Genomic DNA, 15,599 nt, shown 5'->3' with positions numbered 1-15,599 from the left:
CGCCATGGGCAACTCACCGATCCCCGCCAACTCGGTGAAAAATCTTGGATGCACCCTTGACTCTGACCTAACACTCTCACGCCAAGTCAACAACGTTGCAAAGTCCTGCCACTACCACCTTAAAACCCTTAGGCGCATCTTTCCGTATCTCTCGTTTCCCAACAGACTCTCTGCGGTCCAATCAATCGTTATATCAAGACTGGACTACGCAAACCACCTATACTGCGGCATCCACGCCTACCAACTGAATGAACTCCAAAGGGCACAAAAACGCGGCAGCTAAATTGCTACTTGCACTCGGCCCAAGAGACCAAATCTCCCCAGCCCTTAAGATGCTGCACTGGCTTCCTGTAGCCCGAAGGGTGACTTTCAAAACCTTATGCATCGCCCATCGAGCTCTGCATAAAACCGGACCTCAATATCTTCAAGACAAGCTAAAACCCTATCATTCCCCACGCACCCTAAGATCAAGCTCAGCCGGCCTCCTAGTCATACCCAAGACAAACTCAGCCAGGTTAGGCGATCATCATTCTCAGCCTTGGCCCCCACGCTATGGAACTCACTCCCACCCCACATCTGCATAACTGAGGATTTAAAGACTTTCCGCAAACTCCTGAAAACATGGCTCTTCCCCTAAAACCAGCTCATACCAAACTAACCCAAACAAACTAACAACAGCAGAACGACACCAAACCAACAAACACCCTGATGCGAGAAATTGACACCTAGTAACCCCTAATACAAACTAGAAGGACAATCAGAATTAACCGAATAAAAGTGGTTAATAAGAATAAATCATACGGAAAAACTTGTGAAATGGACATAAAGCATAAGGAATTAAAAAATTGAAGTGCGTGGATGAAATCGATAGAATGGATGAAGCGTGTGGACCAGATGAATGCGCTGAGTGGAAGAATGCACGAGTGGGAGAACAGATGACTATATAGTTCAAATGAGTGTGTAATTCGAATGAGTAAGTAGATTGGATGAGTGTTTTTGAGTGGAAGAATGCATAGAGCGAGTGCCTGGAGTGTAGAGAGTGCCTAGAGAGTGGCTGTAGTGTAGAGGGCAGACGAATAGATAGAACAGGACTACCGCCTACTAGCGAATGTCTTTATAAAGCTGATGAGTGCATATTGTTACTGAATGCGTGGGGAGCGGATGAGCGTGCGGAGCGGATGAACACGGTGGCAGATGTGTGCGGGGAGCGGACGCGCGTGGAGAGCTAGTGAGTTCCGTGAGCGAACGAGTGCGAGGAGAACGTGATTGCGTAGGGTAGATGAAATACGGTGCATATGAGGGGATAAAGCGAACAAATGCCTAGAGCGGAGGAGTGACATAGCCCAGGTGAGTGTGCAGAACGGATAAGCATGTAGAACCGAAGAGCGTGGAATGCATGCATAGTAGATGAATATATAGAACAGATGAGTGCCGGGAAGTGATGGATAAGCGTAGCGGGATGGATGATCGGAGCGGAAGAACGTATAGAGTGGAGGACTCCATAAAACAGACTAGTATGTAGGGCCGACAAGTATATAGAGCAGACGAGTGCATATGATAGAAAGAGTGCATATGAAAAAGGGGTGCGGCAAGGGGCAGGGAGCGAGGGAGGGGGGGGAGCGTGCCGAGGGAGGGGGGGGGCGTGGCGAGGGGGGGGGAGCGTGGCGAGGGAGGGGGGGCCAAAGAGGGGGAGGGCCGAGGGGGGGGGAGCACGCCGAGTGGGGGGAGCACGCGCAGAGCAGCTGAATGCATAGAGCGGATGGGGCGGCCTAGAGTGCGTGCGCGGGGCGGCCTAGAGTGCGTGCGCGGGGCGGCCTAGAGTGCGTGCGCGGGGCGGCCTAGAGTGCGTGCGCGGGGCGGCCTAGAGTGCGTGCGCGGGGCGGCCTAGAGTGCGTGCGCGGGGCGGCCTAGAGAGCGTGCGCGGGGCGGCCTAGAGAGCGTGCGCGGGGCGGCCTAGAGTGCGTGCGCGGGGCGGCCTAGAGTGCGTGCGCGGGGCGGCCTAGAGTGCGTGCGCGGGGCGGCCTAGAGTGCGTGCGCGGGGCGGCCTAGAGTGCATGCGCGGGGCGGCCTAGAGTGCATGAGTGCGTCGAGTGAACCAGAGTGCCTGGAGTGGATAGGAGTGCATGGAACGGACTGGAGCGCATAGAATTGCGTGACGTATATAGTATGGTTTGGAATGCAGAGACCGTCTTGAAAAGCATATAACCCATCATATCTCACCACCACGCTTTCTCTCTTCTTTACACCACCACTCAACTAGAACACAGAGCTACTAGGACACCATTCGGTATAACTGTTCTCATAACATCCACCGCATACTACACATCATTCCAAGTAAACACTGCTGGTCACGCACCCCCCGGCCAGACGTTCTCCTCAGGCCTAACGCAGCCACACTCGGTCTGGATAAATCCTGCCAGAACGATCACATACTCCCGATCTCTCAACCACCACACCTACCACTAAGAAGAAGCTACTACACAAATACCGCACCAGCTGCACAGATACCCGGTGCTCACACGCACCGTTGACCCTCTCTACTCTCTCTAGTGATCTGAACTTCGGTTCCCAAGGGCGTTTAACCTACCAGCGCCTTCAAACCATACCAATGGTATATAAGGCGCTATATAAATGCAAAATAACATGACTTTAAAAAGGAGGTGGATAATGGTTCTACGATGTACTAAGGCGCGAAAAACGATGGAGCCCTTTCTTTATCTGCCCAAACTACATCAGTGACACAAGCCTACATCAGTGACACAAGCCAGTCTTTCATCAAAGAGTCCTGCAGAGAATTTAGTTTCAATCCCTGTGTAGCCCACATGTCTTTTGTGGACAAAGCCCCACTTTTTGGTAAACTGAAATGGTCTGTTCCCTCCTGTAGAGTACTGGCTCCTACCGACAACCATTGAAATCCACCACTGTTTTGCCCAGATGTGGTGGCAGGAAGAGAGGTGTAGGTTCAGGTTTCTAGATTATGAAATCAATCTTTGAGTAGCAGGGGGGAACATCTGATCTTGTAAGTAGCACTTTATAAATTAGTAACATGTACAGTGTCGGACCCATAGATAAAATGACAATTTCTGCACAACAAAACATACCCCAGACAAAATCATCCACCCACTCCCCTGCTACCATCACACCTCCTCCTTCCCCTCTCCTTTTCGTTCGCTACCACACCGTCCAAAGGTCTATTTGAAGGTTTGGATGCATAACACATAGCAGGATACACAGTGCTACAACCTACCAGAAGAGGTAGACCTAGCCCACTTCCAGAACTCTGCGATTGGTCAATCAGGTCCTTCAACGACTCTCCAGGGGGGAAAAATGCATCATCCTGCTCCAGGTCTCGGTTGTAATGGCGCCTGTCGACTTGCAATTTATTCCTGTACAAAGAATCAAGTGATTTTCAAATCTGCATTGACATGTTGATTTTACTGCACAATTATGTATGTGAACGTTTGAAACTGTTCCCCCTCAAAAAGCAAAGAAAAGTATATAGACCATTGCATTGCTTATTTGAACCGATCATACATTCACCTTTTAAAAATCAAACAAAAATCTGAAATCGGGCATCCACACCTAAACATTCGATTAATAGGGCAATACCAGTGATAAAGAAGGAAAATTACTTTATCTATCCAAAATAATGCTTTTCAATATTGAAGAAATCAAATTAGCCTTTTTACCATCTTTTGGCCCCACTCCACAACGTCCCAACACACAGATATTCAGCAACATGCCTTGGTTTTGGAAAATGTCCTACCTCAGACTCTCAGAGACAGGGATAGGGTAGGCAATGGGATCCTGGAACAATTTTTAAATAAAATGGAGTAGGTCTGCAAGACAATGGGGAGCTGGCAACTTCCAATTACTACTTCTTTAGCCCCTTTGTTTTATTTTTCATTTTGACATCAAAATAAAAATAAATCTTTTACACTAGAAACGTTTATTTGCTGGGAAGATGTCCCACTTTATTCAGAGTTCTGCCTTCCCAATAATGTAAAATGTGTAGGTCAGCAAGGAGATCGGCGGGGCAGTAGCGAACCATTTTATTAGTTGTAGGATTTATGTAAAGCAGGTGGACGCATTTAGCCGTGGATTGGTTTACAGTCGCCGAGATGGTCACACTCAAACATTGCAATTCTTCCCCCCCCAAAGACACGAAGGTGAAGATTCTCCTGGGTAAATCCAAGCACACAAAGGAGTGGTGGACTTAAATGAAATCAACTGGATTAGCAAAGGGGAGAGACACACTGATTAAGATAGATATATATATGACAATGCATTACTTACCGTAAAAGCATTTCTGATGGTTGTATCTGCTTAGATTCACATGCTGCGCATAGTCCGACATCCAGTGGTCACTGCGGAGTATTGCATTTTGTTTTTCGTAGTCGAAAAGGGGACGTCGACAAGGCGCGTCTGTAACACTATCGCTATAGTGACGTGCAGTGTACCCACAATCCCTCACGCGTCGAGGTCCCTCTGTTTGTATTTTTTCTGCCCTGAGGGAGCCTTCTATACGTGAGTGAGTACAGAAAAGAGAGAGATGTAGAAAGATGTCTATGTTCCTTCCATCTGAGCGGGGAGGAAGGGTGGGCGCATGTGAATCTAAGCAGATACAACCATCAGAAATGCTTTTACGGTAAGCAATGCATTGTCTTCTGATGCTTGTTAATCTGCTTAGAATCACATGAGGTGCATAGACTAGCGAGCAGTACCCGGAGTTGGAGGTGGGTTGTGAGAAGGAACAGTAGAGAAAAGATGTCTTAATACTGCTTGTCCCACCTGGGAATCAGATCTAGAGTGAGCATCTAGACAGTAGTGTTTTGTAAAGGTGTACACAGAACTCCAGGTTGCCGCTTTGCAAATGGACTCGAGGGGAACGTTTGCAATGAATGCTATGGATGCCCCAGTGCCTCGAGTAGTGTGCTCTTGGGTAGTTCTCTCTTAGCAAGAGTGTAACAGAGAGTGATGCATTGAACAATCCATCTAGATATAGTGGACTTTGAGACTGCATCTCCTTCTCTTCCTGCTGCCACCGAGACAAAGAACGGATTAGTCTTCCTCAGTGGCCTGGTCCTTTCCATATAAAACATGACAGCTCTGCGCACATCGAGTGTATGCAGGCTCCTTTCTCCCAAATTGGAAGGGTTGACATGGAATTTCGATATGAATTTCGGTGCAAACCTTGGGTGTGTGCGTAGAACCACCTTATCTTTGTGAACTGTTACGAAGGGGTCTAGAATAGAAAGAGCCTGTAGTTCACTTACTCTCCTAATGGAGACGATAGCTATTAGGAAAGCAGTCTTAAGAGTGAGGTCTTTAAGAGTTGCCTTGTGCATGGGTTCAAAGGGTGAGCCCATGACCCTGGTTAAGTACCACATTAAGGTCCCAGCCTGGAGCTGGGTTTGCTATCGGAGGGTGTATTCTCTTTACCCCCTCCATTAAGGCTTTAATAACTGGGACTTTCCACCATGACACCTTAAGTTGAGAGGTGGTGTATGCAGAAAGTGCCGCTAGATGGACTTTAATAGAATTGAACACTAGACCTGAGTCCAGTAAATGGGTCAGGTAAAGGACAATTTGTGTGGGAGAGCAGTGGACTGGGTTGATGCTCTTACCTCTACACCAGATGAAAAATCTCTTCCACTTGCTATAATAGCAGTGACGAGTGTTGGGTTTTCTAGCTTCTCTGAGAATGTCCATGCATCTCAGAGGGAGTTGTAAATGGCCAAATTCTATGACCTCAGGAGCCAGGCAGCTAAATTCATGTTCTGTGGGCATGGGTGTAGTGTCTTGCCCGTGTCCTGTGACAGCAAGTTGTATTGGCAGGGCAGTTTTACTGGTGGGGATAGGGACATCTCCATCAGGTGCGCAAACCATGGTTGGCGGGCCCACATCGGGGCTATCAGAATCATGGTGACTGATTCTTGGTGCATCCTGTGCACTATTTTCTTCAGCAGAGGAGTCGGGGGGGGGGGGGGAAGCGTAAACAAATTTCCCTGACCACGATATCCAGAGACCGTTCCTCTTGGAGCAGTTCTGTGGGTATCTGGAGGCGTAGTCTATGCATTGAGAGTTCTCCAGAGTTGCGAAGAGGTCTATTTCTGGGAAGCCCCATTGTGTGAAGATGTCGAAGGCGACGTCTTCGTGTAATCCCCATTCGTACTCTGAGGGCAGAGGAAAGTCTCTGCTGAGTTCGTCTGCTAGCAGATTGAGTTCCCCTGGTACATGTTGTGAGAATAGGAACATGTGTCTGAGAGCCCACTTCCAGATGTTCTGGGACAGCTTGGACAGTCCTGGAGAGTGAGTGCCCCCTTGCTTGTTGAGGTAGTACACGGCTGTGGTGCTGTCCGTGAGGACCATCACTGTCTTCCCTTGTAGGTGTGTCTGGAAGGCTTTTAGTGCCTTGAACACCGCAAGTAGTTCTAATAAGTTTATGGGTTTGGACGCTACGCTCGGAGTCCAGACTCCGTGAGCAGTCTGATGGGATAGGTGAGCCCCCCCCCCATCCTGTGAGCGATGCGTCTGTGGTTAGAGTGGCTTCCACTGAGGGGGTGGCAAATGGTTTCCCCATTACCAGGTTTTCCTTTGACCACCACCGTAGCGAGAGAACCAAGGCCTGCGAGACCACCACTAGATAGTCCCATTGTCCGCTGGCCTGACACCACTGGCTGTTGAGCCACTCTTGCATTGGGCGCAGGCGCGCGTGAGGTACCAAATAAATACATGACGCCAACATTCCAAGCAAGCGCATTGCTTTGCGTACCGTCACCTCTCGAGCGGCCACATATTGAGGGATCTGAAAAAGCATATTTTGGACCCTCTCGTTGGAGGGGGAAGACGAGGCCGTCCCTTGTTCGAATTAGAGCCCCTAGGAATTGTTTGACTTGGCTGGGCTCTAAGCTGGACTTTTTCTCGTTGATGAAGAAGCCCAGTTGGAACAAAAGGTCTACTATCTTCTGGGTGTTTGAGAAGCATGTCTCGTAGGACTCCCCTGTTATGAGCGAATCGTCAAGGTAAGGGTATACCGGTATGGACAACCGGCGCAGGTGGGCCGCTGCCACTACCTTCGTGAATACCCTTGGAGCAGACGCTATGCCGAAGGGTAGCACTCTGAACTGGTAGTGTTGCCCTCTATCATGAACCTGAGGTATTTTCTGTGCGCTGGCAACATTAAAATATGAAAGTATGCATCTTTCATGTCTAGTGTTGTCATGTAGTCCCCCTGAGATAGCAGGGGAATTACCTCCTGTAATGTCACCATACGAAATTAGAGGTTTTACAAATTTGTTCGCTGGGCGCAGATCTAGTACAGGGCGTATGGTTAGGTCCTTTTTGGGTACAAGGAAGTACACTGAATAAATACCTACCATTACATGAGAGAGGGGCAGGACTTCTATTGCTCCTTTCTGTAGCAGCTGTTCTACTTCTTGCAGGAGGATGACGAGGTGGTCTGGAGACAGGCGTCTTCCCCTTGGAGGTCTGTAGGTGGGGGACCGATTGAACTCTATACAGTACCCGTGGGCTACGGTTGATAATACCCACCGGTCTGATATCATTCCTATCAGCATGGGAGGGAATATCGTTATCCGGCCCCCAACCGGAGACGCATGGGGAGGGGACCCGGACTTTTGGGTCATTTGGTGTTACTTGCCGGGGTGCCTCTGGGGCTAGAGCCCCGGCCTCTGCCCTTGCCGCGGCGTTGTCCTCTTTGGTTATATTGGTTACTGGAACCCTGATTAGAGGGCCAGTTGCCCAAGGTGTATTGCTGTTGCTGCTGCTGCTGTTGGCGTTGGCCACGAAAAAAGCGCTTGTTTCCAAATCCTCGCCTGTTTGGAGGCTTTGAGATTTGGTCTAAGGTTTTTATGGTGTCTAATTCCTTCTTCGCATTTTCCAGCGCGTCGTCCACTGCCCTTCCAAAGAGATTAGACTCTTCTATTGGCTTATTAATGAGTGACGCCTGCGTTTCTGCCTTGAAACCGGAATTGCGAAGCCAGACGTGATTCAGTAGAATTCCCTGCACCAAAGAGCGGCCAGCAGTTTCTGCCGCATCAAGAGTGTTTTTAATGATGCTCTGGTTGACCAGAGCTCCTTCTGTAACTGTAGCCAAAAGGCGTGTTCTTAGAGGTTCAGGGGCTTCTTCTATGTCCTGTTTGAGTTTTCCCCATTGAGCATCGGCGTAGCTTGCCAACAATGTATTATTGGCAATTCTAATTGAAAACGCTGCCGAGGCGGAAATTCTTTTGCCCAGGGCATAAAGTTTTTTCCCCTCCTTGTCTGGGGGTGCCTCGCTGGTTGACAGTGGAATCCCAGCCCTCTTCCTTGTGTTAGTAACCACTAAGGAGTCTGGGACTGAGTGACCCCTGATATATAATGGGTCTGACTGAGAGGGTGAGAACAATTTCTCTATTCTTGGATTGACCCCTCTTACCAGCGCGGGTGGTGGACAGCGATGGGGTGAGTCGTCTTTTAACTGAGGCGAGGATAGGGATGGTTTGACTAGTGGGAGGTTTTTCCTTAATAATCCTTTCGACGAAATCAGTATCTGGGGTGACCTCCCCAGTTTCTACTTCAAAATGCGCTGCTGCCTTCCTCAGTAGCGCATTGAAGGTGGGCTGATCATCTACTGGAGATGGGTTCCTGACCGGTGTGGTCTGAGGAGAAGAAATGTCTATCATTTCGGGGTCTGTAGACCCCGATGGTGACTGCCAGGGCTGTGCGCCACCTTCACCTGGGTCCTCCCCGTAGCTCTCTTCACTTACATGAAAACCTTCCTCCTGTAGATCTTCATTATACACAAACTCATCCTCTTCCTGGAAGTGAGGATCCTCTTCAGTGAGGTCGTAAGAGTCCATGTCTTCCTGTAGGGGGTTAAAGTGCTTCGGGTATTTAGCCCTTGGCCCCTCCTGGGGTACCTCCCTTGGCCTCTTGGGTGTCCTATTTTCTGGGATGGCCATGAACCTGTCTAGCTTGTCCGTACATGACTGGAACCTCTCTACAGTCCAGTAAGGTAGGCCAGAGCGGTCTGGGAGTGAAAAAGGAGGTTCCTCTCCTTGCAGTTGCTTAGTTCTGTCCCATAGCGTCGAAGATAACGTCCCTTCGCCTTCTGAGAAACCTTCTCGCTGGTTAGGGTCTTCTGCCGACGGTGGGAGCTGTCCCAGCCTACCCTCCGGTGTCCTCGGCGTTTCTTTGGCCCTGTGAGCGGTTTTCGACGTGTTATCCGCCGTCCGTCCCTGGCCGTCCTTCGAAGCTATACGCGCGAGGCTTTCGGAGAGCAGTTTCTCCGTCGAGGGATCGCGCGCCGTCACGCTAGGCAGTGTCGAGTCTTTACTGGTGACGTGCGCACTCTTGCGAGGCGCGTTGCCTGAGGATTTGGGGTTAGCGCCCTTATTTATAGAAAGCCCAGTCGCGGAAGCGGTGGCGGGGAGGGCTTGCGACCCTTAAGGTTGGCGGAAGGTGCCGGTGGACCCGATGCCTCCGTTGACGCTATGGCTGCCTTCGTCTTCAACGAATGCGTGCCGTGGGGTATGTGCTTGTGTGTTTTTCTGTGTTCGTCCTTGTCGCCGGGGTGTTCATCCCCATAAGCGGGGCGTGAGCCGGGCTTGTTGGGGCCGGGGACGGACGACGAGGAGCGGGAACGCTCCTTCGAGAGGTCTACAACCTCCATAGCGGAGGTCGTGTAATCACTTTCCTCGTCACATTCGGTGACAGCGGCAGCTGGCGAGGAGTCAGACCTAGACATCGCATAGGCTGCCCACCTTTTGACCCTGCGTTCTTTTAATGTTTTGGGTTTCAATAACTTACAGGCTGCACAGCCGTCCTCTTTGTGATCGAGGGGCAAGCAACGGTTACACCGATTGTGCTTGTCCTTCCAGGTAAATTTGCCCTTGCAGCGCGGGCAAAACCTAGAGGGCGTCCTCTCCATAGCGGATTACGACCTCGAAAGAGAGGGAGGGGAAAGAGAAAGGCATTCTTAAAGTGAAACAAAGAAATGACCACACAACCACGCTCTCCCTACTGTGTTAGGCCAGCGAGGCCCGGCCACGTGTTCGGCAGCGCCGAAGGATCTCCTCCGCTCGTCCCTCCGTCGAAGATCTTGCTCAGCGGAGAACGCTTCAACGTCGAGGGGGGGAGGGGGAATCTATGTCTATGGTATTATATAGTAAAGGACCAAGGTTGAGGAATTATTTCGCAATGTCTCTCGAGGAGCTCCGCATAAAAGGCGACCAATAACTGGGCGGAAAAAAACAATCTCTGAGGGACCTCGACGCGTGAGGGATTGTGGGTACAACGCACGTCACTATAGGGATAGTGTTACAGACACGCCTTGTCGACGTCCCCTTTTCGACTACGAAAAACAATGCAATATCTGCGGTGACCACTGGATGTCAGACTATGCACAGCATGTGAATCTAAGCAGATTAACAAGCATCAGAAATAAAATATATATATATATATATATATTTCTGATACTATATATATCCTATATGACAATGCATTACTTACCGTAAAAGCATTTCTGATGGTTGTATCTGCTTAGATTCACATGCTGTGCATAGGTCCGACATCCAGTGGTCACTGCGGAGTATTGCATTTTGTTTTTCGTAGTCGAAAAGGGGACGTCGACAAGGCGTGTCTGTAACACTATCCCTATAGTGACGTGCGTTGTACCCACAATCCCTCACGAGTCGAGGTCCCTCTGTTTGTATTTTTCTGCCCTGAGGGAGCCTTCTAGACGTGAGTGAGTACAGAAAACAGAGAAATATAGAAAAGGATGTCTATGTTCCTTCCAACCGAGCGGGGAGGAAGGGTGGGCGCATGTGAATCTAAGCAGATACAACCATCAGAAATGCTTTTACGGTAAGTAATGCATTGTCTTCTGATGTTTGTTAATCTGCTTAGAATCACATGCTGTGCATAGACTAGCGAGCAGTACCCGGAGTTGGCGGTGGGGTATGAGAAGGAACAGTAGAGAAAATATGTCTTAATACTGCCTGTCCCACCTGGGAGTCAGATCTAGAGCGTGCATCTAGACAGTAGTGTTTTGTAAAGGTGTGCACAGAACTCCAGGTAGCCGCTTTGCAGATGGACTCAAGGGGAACATTTGCAATGAATGCTATGGACGCCCCCGTGCCTCGAGTAGAATGTGCTCTTGGCCTAAAGGGCAGTTCTATATTAGCAAGAGTATAGCAGAGAGTGATGCATTGAACAATCCATCTAGAAATAGTGGACTTTGAGACTGCATCCCCTTCTCTTCCTGCGCCACCGAGACGAAGAACTGATTAGTCTTCCTCAGTGGTCTGGTTCTTTCCATGTAGAACATGACCGCTCTGCGGACATCTAGTGTGTGCAGAGTCCTTTCTCCCAAGTTGGAAGGATTTTGAAAGAACGCTGGTAGTTCTATAGACTGGTTTACGTGGAATTTTGAGATGAATTTCGGAGCAAACCTTGGGTGAGTGCGTAGAACCACCTTATCTCTGAACTGTAACAAAGGGGTCTAGAACAGAAAGAGCCTGTAGTTCACTTACTCTCCTGATGGAGGTGATAGCTATTAGAAAAGCAGTCTTAAGAGTGAGGTCTTTAAGAGATGCTTTGTGCATGGGTTCAAATGGTGAGCCCATGAGTCTGGTAAGTACCAAGACACTTTGAGTTGGGAAGTGGTGTATGCAGAAAGTGCCGCTAGGTGGACTTTAATGGAATTGAACACTAGACCTGAATCCAATAAATGGGTCAGGTATAGAACAATATGTGTGGGAGAGCAGTCAATTGGGTTGATGCTCTTTCCTCTGCACCAGATGACAAATCTCTTCCACTTGCTAGAATAGCAGTGGCGAGTGTTAGGTTTTCTGGCTTCCCTGAGGATGTCCATGCATCTCTGCGGGAGCTGTAGATGTCCAAATTCTATGATCTCAGGAGCCAGGCTGCTAAGTTCATGTTCTGGGGGCATGGATGCAGAGTCCTGCCCTTGTCTTGTGACAGCATGTTGTACGGGCAGGGGAGTTTCACTGGGGGAGATAGAGACATCTCCATCAAGTGAGCGAACCATGGCTGTCGGGCCCACATTGGGGCCACCAGTATCATGGTTACTTGTTCCTGGTGCATTTTGTGCACCACCTTGTTGAGAAGGGGAGTCGGGGGGAAAAGCGTAAACAAATTTCCCTGACCATTGAATCGACAGACCGTTCCCCTTGGATTGGTTCTGGGGGTACCTGGAGGCGTAACTTTGGCATTGTGAGTTCTCCAGGGTTGCAAACAGGTCTATTTCTGGGAATCCCCATTGCGTGAAGACGTCGAAGACGATGTCTTCGTGCAGTCGCCATTCGTACTCTTCGGGCAGGGGGAAATCCCTGCTGAGTTTTTCTGCCAGCAGATTGAGTTCCCCTGGTACATGTTGTGACAGTAGGAACATATTTTGTTTGAGAGCCCACTTCCATATATTTTTGGCCAGTTTGGACAGTCCTGGAGAGTGGGTTCCCCCCTGCTTGTTGATGTAATACATGGCTGTGGTGCTGTCTGTAAGGACCATCACTGTCCTGCCTTGTAGGTGTTCCTGGAAGCCTTTTAGCGCCTTGAACACCGCTAGTAGCTCTAGAAGATTGATGTGTTTGGATGCTACGTTCGGAGTCCACACTCCGTGCGCAGTCTGATGGGATAGGTGAGCCCCCCCATCCTGTGAGGGATGCGTCTGTGGTTAGAGTGGCTTCCGCCGCGGGTGCGGCAAAGGGTTTCCCTTTTTCCAGGTTTTCCTTTGTCCACCACCGTAGCGAGAGAACTAAGGCCTGCGAGACCACCACTAGATCGTCCCATAGTCCGCTGGCCTGACACCACTGGCTGTTGAGCCACTCTTGCATTGGGCGCATGCGCAGGCGCGCGTGAGGTACCAAATAAATACACGACGCCATCATGCCTAGCAAGCGCATTGCTTTGCGTACCGTCACCTCTCGACCGGTCACATATTGAGGGATCTGAAACAGCATGTTTTGGACCCTCTCTTTGGAGGGGAAGACGAGGCCGTCCTTTGTTTGAATTAGAGCCCCTAGGAATTGTTTGATTTGGCTGGGGTCTAGGCTGGACTTCTTTTCGTTGATGGAGAAGCCCAACTGGAACAAAAGGTCTACAGTCTTTTGGGTATTGGAGAAGCATGTTTCGTAAGAATCCCCTGTTATGAGCCAGTCGTCGAGGTAAGGGTAAACTGGGATGGACAACCTGCGCAGGTGGGCCGCTGCCACTGCCAGCACCTTCGTGAATACCCTTGGTGCAGATGCTATGCCGAAGGGTAGCACTCTGAACTGGTAGTGTTTGCCCTCTATCATGAACCGGAGGTATTTTCTGTGCGCTGGCAACATTAAAATATGTAAGTATGCATCTTTCATGTCCAATGTTGTCATGTAATCTCCCTGTGATAGCAGTGGGATCACTTCTTGTAAGGTCACGATACGAAACTTTTGGGGTTTGATAAACTTGTTCGCTGGGCGCAGATCTAATACAGGGCGCATGGTTAGATCCTTTTTGGGTACAAGGAAGTACACTGAATAAATACCTTCCGTTACCTGAGATAGAAGTACGACCTCTATGGCTCCTTTTTCCAGCAGTTGTTGTACTTCTTGGAGAAGGATGGCAAGATGTTCCGGTGTCATGCGACGTCCCCTCGGGGGTTTGTATGTTGGGGAACTGTTGAATTCGATGCAGTATCCGTGGGCTACGGTGGAAAGTACCCAGCGGTCTGACATTATACCCTCCCATGCTGGAAGAAAGGATGTTATCCGGCCCCCGACCGGTGTTGCATGGGAGGGGACACGAATCTTCGCGTCACTTGGTGTTGTTGGGGGCTTGGGAGCCTCTGGGGGTGACCCCCGGCCTCTTCCTTTGCCCCGGCGCTGGCCTCTTTGGCTGTACTGGCCACTATTGGTCTGGAAATTGGTGGCAGGGTACTGTTGCTGCTGGTTTTGTTGTTGGCGTTGGCCACGAAAAAAGCGTTTGTTGCCATAGCCGCGCCTGGTAGAGGGCTTAGAGATTTGGTCAAGAGTTTTGATAGTATCGAACTCTTTTTTAGCCATCTCCAGAGCCTCATCCACCGCTTTCCCGAAGAGGTTTGAGTCTTCAACAGGTTTATTTATTAAAGACGCCTGTGTCTCCGGTTTGAACCCTAAGTTGCGCAGCCATATGTGGCGTTTTAGGATTATTCCCTGAACTAGGGAACGTCCCGCTGTTTCTGCCGCATCCAGAGAGTTCTTTACAATACTCTGGTTGACCTGGGTTCCTTCGCCAATAGTTGTAAGCAGGCGTGTACGTAATGGTTCCGGCGCTTCTTCAGCGTCTTTGCGCAGTTTGGCCCACTGCGTGTCCGCATAGCTAGCGAGCAAAGAATTGTTGTTCGCAATTCTTGCCGAAAAGGCAGCCGAGGATGTAACTCTTTTTGCAAGGGCATATATAACCGCTTGCCCTCCTTGTCAGGTGGTGCCTCACTGGTGGAAAGTGGTACCGCTGCCCTCTTTCTTGTGTTGGTTACTACCAGGGAATCCGGAATGGAATGTCCCCTGATGTACAGCGGGTCTGAGGGTGAAGGAGTGAAAAGTTTTTCAATTCTAGGATTGACCCCTCTGATTAGTGCGGGTGTGGACAGCGAAGGGATGATTCTTCCCTTCACCGAAGCGAGGAGGGGAATGGTCTGACTGACCGGGGGTTTCTCCTTAATTACTCTTTCCACAAAGTCTAATTCAGGAGAGAGCTCTGCGCAACAGGGCATTAAATGTGGGCTGATCGTCAATGGGAGACGTGTTTCTAATAGGTGAATTGTCAGGAGGATTTAGGTTCAGGACATCAGTGTCGGAATATATTGATGGGGATTGCCAGGGGTGAGAAGGTCCTTCTTCTGGATTTTCTCCGAAGTCTTCTCCTACCAAGTCTGGGCTGTCTTCCAGACCTTCCTCCTGGTTCCGTCCCTCTTCCCCGTCCATAAAATCATCCTCTTCCTCAAAATAATGTTCTTCCCCAGTGAGGTCATACACACTATGGAAGTCTGAGGCTGTGTCCTGGTGGGGATTGACTAGTCTCGGAATTTTGGCCCTGGGGTCCTCCTGAGGCCCTTCTCTTATTCTCTTGAGAGTGGGAGGGCTCTGGGTATTCATAAACCTCTCCATTCTTTCCATGCAGAGATGGAGCCTTTCCATGGTTTCATGGGGTACCCCTGAGCGGTCTAGCGGGGGAAAAATGGTGTCTTGTAGCTGAAAACGGCTTGACCTCTCCCACAACGTCGAGGAAAGTGTCCCGTCGCCCTCCGAAAAGCCTTCAGGTGTGTTGGGAATCCCTTCGACTGAAGGGAGATCGTCCCTGCCTTTCTTCGGGCATTTTCGGCGTGTCTTTCGACCTTTGCGTAGCGCTCGACGTGTCTTTCGGCGTACGCTTGTGGGAGTCGGCTACCACGATCCTCGCCAAGCTCTCAGCGACTCGTTTGTCAGCGGAGGGCTGTGGTTTCGACGTTATGGGTGTCGATCGCTCTACGGCGACATGCGCTTTCTGCTGATGCGCGCCGGCCGATGATTTGGGGGCAGGGCCCTTATTTGCCGAAAGGCTGGTCGCGGCTGCGGTTG

At 50.0% G+C, this 15,599-nt stretch overlaps 1 protein-coding gene across 2 annotated transcripts in view; it reads right to left on the bottom strand.

Moving 5' to 3' along the window:
* The window catches only part of BMPR1A (bone morphogenetic protein receptor type 1A), a 595,030-nt gene that overhangs the window by 122,418 nt on the left and 457,013 nt on the right, over positions 1-15,599 (bottom strand). For both annotated transcript variants that reach the window (XM_069610776.1, XM_069610777.1), the window contains exon 8: positions 3,248-3,386. In XM_069610776.1, the coding sequence (XP_069466877.1) occupies positions 3,248-3,386 (139 nt within the window). The remainder of the gene's footprint in view (positions 1-3,247; positions 3,387-15,599) is intronic.

The sequence above is a fragment of the Ambystoma mexicanum genome, chromosome 8 (genome assembly GCF_040938575.1).
Source record: "Ambystoma mexicanum isolate Mex_15411 chromosome 8, UKY_AmexF1_1, whole genome shotgun sequence".
Taxonomy (NCBI): domain Eukaryota; kingdom Metazoa; phylum Chordata; class Amphibia; order Caudata; family Ambystomatidae; genus Ambystoma; species Ambystoma mexicanum.
The sequence above is the reverse complement of the archived record's forward strand: the minus strand, read 5'-3'. Positions and strand labels throughout refer to the sequence as shown.